The sequence below is a fragment of the Rosa chinensis genome, chromosome 4, assembly GCF_002994745.2.
Source record: "Rosa chinensis cultivar Old Blush chromosome 4, RchiOBHm-V2, whole genome shotgun sequence".
Classification (NCBI taxonomy): Eukaryota; Viridiplantae; Streptophyta; class Magnoliopsida; order Rosales; family Rosaceae; genus Rosa; species Rosa chinensis.
Window position 1 is genome coordinate 14119640 of NC_037091.1, and position 8969 is coordinate 14128608.

Genomic DNA, 8969 nt, shown 5'->3' on the forward strand with positions numbered 1-8969 from the left:
AGTATTTGATTTATAGCATTTGTATTTGTGAGGTGTGTTATGCTTATTTGAGCTTTATAATTTGATTTAGTGAGTGTGCTGTAATAATTAACTGAAGAAGTACGTGACTTGTAATATTGAGTGGTGTGAGGCGTGGTTGTTTATGAAAAAAATTCAGGACGTTATTTGTATTAGTTGTTATTCATGTTTCGAATTTGAATTTGTTATTCAAAATTCGGGGCGTGACACCGCGCCCCAACAAATTAACTATTAACTCATAATCAAATACATAAGCTTCAACATGTTTATGAACATCAAACTAAAAAGTAGGGATAGAGAGAGGACTAGTGATAATCAAGTTGAAGATGGTGTAGATGAACCCATGAAGGCATTGACATGGTGAAAATGGTAATGGTGATGATGATTCCTCAAGTAATGCTAGACTCCTCTTTTTTTTTTTCAAAAGTTGATGATGAAATATGAGATGTAGAGATGATCAATGGTGAAATGGTGGAGTGGTGAAGCCTTTTGTCTGTTAAATGGAATGAGTAGATGGAAAAGATGATGAAGGTTGTGGTGGTGGTAATAGAGGTTTTGTGGAGAGATTGAGTAAAAATAGGGAAATAATGATAAGCTATGAGAGTGTAGAGTAGAAAATGATGCCAGAGGAGAAGAGAGGAGCAGCTGCTCTCTTTATTGTGCATAGAAAACATGAAAATGAAGAGTATTTGAGTAGTCTTGGATCACCAAAGTCAAGATGACAAGCATGAGAACTTTCTTTTCCTTTTTTCCTTCAATTAAATCTCCACCAAGATTTCGGATTTTGCCTTTGACTTCTTCATACCAAATGTTCATTGATAAGCGTAGATTATTCAGGTAAAATTTCAGAATTTATGGCACCATGGTTTTGCCGGAATTGCTACAGGAGGACTAGGAATCTGTACAGGTCCTCCTTTGCAACTTTTTTTTTGTCTTTTAGGCAGAAACTTGGACTGATCTTTTGAAGTCTTTCTACTCTGAAATAACTCTTAAATTATTCATCAGAAATGATCCTTAGGATGTCTGGAATGGATTTGAAAAGTTTCAGCTCATTTGGAGTTCATTTGATTAGACTGCCGCCCCTCCTTCCTTGTTTAGCTCGCTTTCCCCTAACCGGAGTATGAAAATGTGCTGAAATTGACTTTTCATTTTCATGCTTCTCCATCATTTCCTAGTATGATAAAGAAAACATAATAAATATTTATATAAACAAACACAAAGTTTAAGCAAAAGTACAAGATTAGGAAAATAATGGAATTAGATTAGTCAACATTAAATTGGACTTCAGAAAAAATAATTTCCATATTTTAAGGCACAAATATGTATATAAATTATGATCCAACATGTATCAAACAGTATTCTAGCAAGATAGTTATAAACAAGAGTACCTTCCGCCTCAGTGCCTCTCTGGCCAATAACGAAGACTCTAGCCGGTGCCGATGGTAGTAGCCTCTTCTGGTTTCCCTGTACCCTACCCTGAGATCGGGTACACTCCCTGGCAAAGTGCCCTTTCGCCTTACATTTGTAGCATACTCTGCCACGCGGTTTCGTGCACGCACGAAAGATGTGGCCATGCTCACCACAGTTATAGCACCTCACAGGTGCAGCTGGTGCAGCAGGTGCAGCTGGTGCTGCCTGTCTCACAGGTAAAGCCTTAAATAGAGCTGATGCTGCCCTAGCTGGGGCCTGGTGCTGATAACCTATCCTGGCTAGGGCCTGTGGATGGAAATAAGTTCGCTGTCGCTTCCATGACCCACTTCCATGATCCCTGGAACTGCTGCTCCTTACAATCGCCTTCCCCTTTCCGGGGGATTCCCTCACAGCCCCCTGTTCACTTGCACAGATGTTGGCCGCTTGTTCATGGGCCATGGCACTAGCAAAGATGTCTGCTTTGGTAGCCAACCGAAAGGGATGCAATATTTCCCTAATCCTGTGATTTAGTCCCCTTAAGAACTTCTTAGCCAAGGCTCGAGCATCCATCTGCGGAACGAACCTGTATAGCTGGGTGAACCGTGTCTCATATTCTCTCACCGTCATGGCCCCCTGTGTTAGAGCAATGAACTCGAACTCTATCTGCTCCCTCGCTGAAGCCGGAAAATACTTATCTCGAAAGAGTCCCACAAAACATTTCCAGGTCAAGGTGGCTATATCCTTTGTCTTCAGTACAAAATTCCACCATTGTTTTGCCTCATCCTGGAGGAGAAATGTAGCTACTATCCACTTCTCAACGTCAGTACAGATAATCATTTTAAAATAGGTCTCCATGTTCTCGATCCAGCATTCGGCTAGCATATAATCTGTACCACCAGGAAATGTGATTGCCCCCAATCTCGTAACTTCCTCAGTCACCCAAGATAGGCAAGTAGTATTGATGCCCTCAAAAACAGGCAAAACAGGTTGCACCAAAAGCGGTGCTTCCACTTCATCTTCCTGATAAAACTCCTTCTGAAGGGGAAACCTGCCTCTGCCTTTAACACTGCCTCTCTGAAGATCCATCACCTAGTGAACATAGCGTAACCATAAGATATTCTCAGTATCACACTAAGAACATAAGCCATAGTCATAGATCTGCTTAGATACATCAGAGTCACTTTAAACACATCAAAAATATGTCGAATAAAATTACCTACTAAGACGCCATGTTATATAACCAAGTAACTATCCATTATACGTGTACCAATGCTAGATACAAGCATAGATCAAACACCATGACCCAACAACCAAACAATCACAACCGTACAAAGGATACCATTTCCATGGAAACAATCCTCGATAACTAAACCAGAGTTCAATCCAGAGATTCCCATTCCTCAAAAGATTGCAACTCAAAGACGCTACACAAGTTCTACAACGAACCTACATGGCACCCCTATAGTTTTATGGACTTACGCCCTGACCAACACCACACTACAACATACCCAATTATTATACCAGTATCGAAGAGCATCAGATGGGGAACCACTAGAGACGAGTCATCACTCGAGTATACTGATTATCACCAAATATGTTACCTTAACTGATTATCACCAAACATGTCACTTTACGCTCTGATACCAAACTGTCACGACCCGATTTTTGAATAACAAATTCAAATCCGAAACATGAATAATCAACTAAACCAAATTAACGTTCTAATTTTTTTTTTTAAATAAACACACCACACGCCACTCGAATTACAAAATCCCAAGATCCTCGAGTTAATTATTACAACACACTCTTAGTAAAAAAATGTAAAGCTCTAAATGAGCATAACAAAAACTCACAAAAAGAAATGTGAATAAACAATGCTGCTACCCTAAACAGCTCGATCACAGCCCCGATTCTCTTGACTTGCAGGATTATCCGCTACACCATTTGAATAGTGTACCGGGATTGCAAACACAAAACCTGATAACCTTTTTGCAAAGCTCGTATGAGTAAATTTAAAACAAAACATTACTAATCCATTTATGTAAATTCATTTATTAAGCCAACCTCAAATCGATAAATCAATCACGAAATTATCAACTCAAAATCAATTCCAATAATAACCAAGGGAACTAATCGTACATCTTTCTTCTCAAAACCACGAAGTCGTATTTATACAAATACGGTGACTGACAAACTAGAGCTCAAATTGTATCGTAGCCCATCACCTGGCCTAGGTTATGGCATCCAACATACTTGTCACTATCGTAGTCCATCAACTAGTTTAGAACGTCCGATACGTATACTCAACCTAGCCCGTCACCCGATAAGGGTCGTGGCATCTATTTTACTCAAACGATCGTAGCCCGTCTTCCACCTAGGATTAGAGCATCCAATTCCCTCATACCGGTCACTACGTCAACCCTAAATCCAAAATCGAAACATATAGAATAGCTTTCACACTTCACGATCAACATATCATTACTCAACAATTAAATACGGAAATAATAGCTTGAATAATAACCAATCCATTCACATTCATTTCATCGCTCAATGTCATGTCATTATATATATATATATATATATATATATATATATATATATATATATATATACAGGACCCTTCTTATAGATCAATTCTGCAAATTTTCAGCCAATTTGATGATCGTTAAGGCATCAATAACTGCAATTTACCATTATAAACACGAACGGTTCCGGTTCGACAGATTCGGTCCGTTCATGTAAATTACAGTTTTGGATGCCTTAACAATCACCAATTTGGCTGAAACTTTGCAGAAGTAATCTATACATTAGGACCTAAAAACTAAACTGTTAAGATGTGAAAATATGATCTAAAAGTTGGTATAATGCCTATCCCTATAAAAGACCAAAAAAATGGATCCCTTAGTGGAAGCCCTCTATATATATATATATATATATATATATATATATAGACACACACACACACACATGTAATCATTCACTCAGGAATGACCACTAATACTAACTATAGTTCATACATAATGAAAACCGAGAATTTCATTTTTATAGTTTAAAGGCAGAAATATCACTTTGGTCATCGAACTATGGGTCGCTCGACACTTTGGTCATCCAACTTTTAAAAACTTCATTTTGGTCATCGAACTATATCATCATATATCACTTTGGTCATTCCGTCTGTTTTCTCTGTTAACTCCAAGGGTATTTTGGAGATTTAAAGGTTTACTCGCCATTTTTATAACTTAATCCAACTTTTCCCGCCTAAACATAAAACTTCATCCAATTTTGCCAACTTTTTCCCTCCTTTTATAATTTCTTGATTTATTACATCAATATTTTTCTTCCTCTTATATTCCCTCACTTTGAATCATTCTCTGACTCGATTATTTTTCTCTGTTGTATGCTTTGATTACTGATGATGAATGCATGAATAAAAGGAGGGAAAAGTTGGTAAAATTGGATGAAGTTTTATGTTTAGGCGGGGAAAATTGGATTAAGTTATAAAAATGGCGGGTAAAACATTTCATCTCCAAAATACCCCTGGAGTTAACAGAGAAAACTGACGGAATGACCAAACTAATATACGGTGATATAGTTCGATGACCAAAATGAAGTTTTTAAAAGTTGGATGACCAAAGTGTCGAGCGACCCATAGTTCGATGACCAAAGTGATATTTCTCCCTAGTTTAAATACCTTTTACTCACCTATGGACCGTAAAAGAATAAGTCCCCATATTTTAAAACAAATATTTATTTCCATATAAATTTTCAATTCATTACGATATAAATAAAGTAATTTCGGTTCGTAAACGAACCATATGAGATTTACTCACCTCTGGTCCCGCTGCGTCTTCTTAACAGCCCAAAAATAATGATCTCAAATCGTCCACCAATATGATCCGTCAATCACCTAATCAAACACGATCCTAACTTAGCAAGCGTTTCATAAAACAAACTTATACGACAATACAACTGTCATATTATAGTTTAACGATGATCCAATAGACATATTATAGTTTAAACAATGATTTAACTGTCAAATCCTCACGGATCGCCCTTGAGATCATCCTATCAAAATTGTACAAAGATCCAACGGTCGGATCCTCACGGATCGCTTTCCTAAACACTTAATCACAATTGTACGAAGATCCAACGGTCGTATCCTCGTCTGTGACCACACAAAGTCATCGGGACAGTCATACGATCAATATATCAATATTTGAAGCAAATCCGACAGTCGGATCCTCGCGGATCGCAAACCGAAGATAACTCGTAAATCCGTAAACCTAGCATGCATCAACTTCCTCCAAAATGACCTTATAATATATCAAAACGACTGTATCGATGCGTAGATTAATAAACTGAAAAAAGAACATAAAAAGGAGCCCCAACGCTCCACCGAAAGCGGTGGGTCAGCATCGGGTCAACGGCGGCAGTCAACGCCGGGTCAACCACCTCTGATGCAAAAGTCGTCAACTACAAACTTATCTCTACTACTATAAAGTCAGGCCCTCTTTTGATGTCCGATACTAAAAAGCTAAATGGAGTAACGAATAGAGTGGAAAGTATTATTGGGCATAACAGTAAATACAGCGACCATTCCCATTAACTGATAAAAGAAAACAAATAGAAGCACAATTGATCGAAGAATTTGGACGTGTCGTGGGAATCGGAGAAGAGATGACTTCATCAGGTTGATTTCTCATAACTACCGAATACAGTTTCATTCTCAGAAGAAAAAAAAAAAAAAACCTACCGGATACAGTTTATAAAAGAAAAGAGCCACAACCCAGAAAGAGAAAAGAGGAAAAGCATACGAATATCAAATTCGGGTAAGGTAAAACCTATTCGGCTGAGAATTTGCAGATTTTACAATATGACCAAGCCTAATTATTTGTTCTTTGGATAACTTTTGGGATTTAGTTTTCAAAAGATTTTGGGGTTTCTCACCTAATTGATTTTTCCCTGTGGTTTTCTTTAAATCTTGCAGGTATATGAGTGATTATGGTTCTAGGTAACCTCTCTCGACGTTCGTCTCTATTAAACTAATTTGGTTTCCTAATAGCACAGTTTTTTTTATATTTAATTTTATTTTTTCATGTCAATGGGTTGTGCTTGCACCACACAACCATGTGCTTTAATTTATGCTTTATCTCTTTTTTCATTGGATTGTTTTGTTTAGCGAAAGATTTCTATGTCTTCTTAGTTTTATTACTTTGGTTCGTGTTTAGTGATTGATGCTACTATAATTTTACTTCTTCTGTTCTTTCTGTCGTGATTTTAGTGGTGGTTATCGAAAGTTGGATTTCTTCTGCTAAGAGCTTTTAGCGAAATTGGTGAATGCCATCAATTTGTGGGTTAGATATCAATTTGGACTGCAATTAATAATTGTGTTTGAATATCTTATTCGTAGATATTGATGTTGGTCTTCTTTTCATTCTTTTTAGTGCATTGGTTGTGATTCTGATGTTTGCTGCTATGTCTTCTTGTTATGTGTTTTTCACGTTTGGATGTGTATATTACCATATCGACAGTTCTGTTATCTTATTTGTTCTTTGCCTTTGCCTTCATATTTGTATGTTTTGATCCATTGTGGAAGAAGCTTTGATTAACTTATGAATTGGGGTTGAATTTTATTATTTGGATGATGCAGCATTGCAGCATATTATTTTTCAATTATGGTAGCCTTCAAAATAGTTGTAATTTTTTTGCATAAAAAATCACTGTCAACCGAATGTTTTTTGTTTCAATGAAGCTGTCAACCGAATGGTTGAGAAGTAGAATTTGCAGATAGAAAGAGGGATCAACATCCTGCCTATCATTCAGACCAAAAAAAAACATCCTACCTATCTGCAGTCAAGGAGGAATGGGAAGAAAATGGAACAAGAGTACAGCCACCAATGTCTAGCAGATCCTCTTCTGCAGATTGTTAATTGTGTTAACTTCTGTTGTTATTATTATTGTAATTGTAATTTGTAACTCTTTTATAAATGTAACAGAAAGAGGGCAACTGAGAGACTTCTCTAAAACTTTTCTTTCTGAGTTTCTAATGTGTAGAGACCAGACCCTAACCCATAATATAGACCAAAATAAGAAAATTATAACACAGTCTCGATGAACCGGTTGGGAATATAAAGTCATAAACCAAGTCCTATCCACTTTCAAGGAATATAAATGAAACGGAAATGTAAGTACCTCTTTTTGCACATGCATATTTTGTCAATAGTCTATCAATGCGTGTAAAGAGTAACAAAAATGAACTGATAACAAAATTAGATTACCAGAAAAACAATAGAAAACAAATATTATGCACGCGACTTGGCTAGTTCATTTTAAAGAGATAAGCAACTTTCATACCTGGAGCTAAGCGAGATTCGGTCTAGATTGTTCTAGATCAAGCTTTGAATTTGGATTAATCACGACCGTTGATTTCAAACCCAGATTCACTGTGGACCGTCCGCGCTTGATCTAGCGCTCTACACTCCAAATCGTGATGAAAGGCGGGTATGGGGATGATCTAGTGGGGGAGACGATTCCAAAAATGCCAACCAATCGCCGAGGGGATGCCGGGAAAGACGTTTTCCAGCCGCTCCCGTTTTGCGCGACTGTGGGTGTTTCGATCTCGGTCTGGACTCTGGCAGTGGCGCCGGGGTGAGGCGACGCCGTGGGGAAGACGGGGAGGCCGCGCCGAGTCGGTCTGCCTCTGATCCGCGGCCGGAGGACAGGAAAACTCAGGTCGGGTCGAGCGTTTCGCGTCGTGTCTGGGGGTGGTGGAAGAGAGAAGACGGAGAGTCTTGGGGGGTTTGAAACGCAAAATTTGGAAAATTTTGTCCTTATGAGAAGAATCAGAATTTTCCACTATTTATAGAAAATTTCTATTTTTCAAAAATTTATTGATTTTTGCGTTTTGCATATGCACAAAATCATATCGACGAGCTCTACAACATTCTTAAAGGAAGTTTTCCCAAATTCTAAACATATAAAAATGAATTTTTTAGTGAATCCCTAAATAACCTTCGTTTCGAAAATAAAATCAATTCAAATATAAATTTCTCTTTCTACAATATACGAAATCAAATTGAAATCATAATTCAAATAATAGTTCGAATGACAATGTACGAAAAATAATTAAATGAATTTTCGGGTCTTCACACAAACCATACGTATTTGATTCAAATATGAGAATTTATATCAACCATTCAGTTTTCATATAGAAAATTAAAACCATTTATTTTCTAAAACCGCATTTTCTTAACCTTCCCGGCTTCCCCATTCGGTTATGAAGATTGCTTAATTGAATTGTAGATGAATCTTCTGTCATCAAATATTCTTTCTATACTGGATACGTTATTGTTTCATGAAGGGAGTGATGAAACTTTTTAACGAATCTGAAGGACATGGTGTAGTGGAAGACGATCTTATTATTAAAGAACCCGACTGTGCTTCTGCATCATTAATGATTTACAAGAGGTACATTATTATGAACCAATAACTTGTCAATCATGATTTTCTTTTTTTATGTGCTTGTTACTCATGATTTTGCT

General features: G+C 37.3%; 1 protein-coding gene across 4 annotated transcripts; it reads right to left on the reverse strand.

The window, feature by feature from the left end:
- Positions 1-396: 396 nt before the first annotated feature.
- Positions 397-8259, reverse strand: LOC112197514. Of its 4 annotated transcripts, XM_024338232.2 has the most exons (5): positions 7783-8259; positions 7272-7344; positions 5259-5335; positions 1407-2517; positions 397-1189 (listed from the first exon to the last, which is right to left on the reverse strand). In XM_024338232.2, the coding sequence occupies exons 4-5, from the start codon at positions 2512-2514 to the stop codon at positions 1170-1172; spliced, it is 1128 nt and encodes a 375-aa protein (XP_024194000.1). In that variant the 5' UTR covers positions 2515-2517; positions 5259-5335; positions 7272-7344; positions 7783-8259; the 3' UTR covers positions 397-1169. The 4 variants fall into 4 exon arrangements, with proteins under 4 accessions (XP_024194000.1, XP_024193999.1, XP_024194002.1 ...); XM_024338231.2 differs by lacking the exon at positions 7272-7344; XM_024338234.2 differs by lacking the exon at positions 5259-5335.
- Positions 8260-8969: the final 710 nt, after the last annotated feature.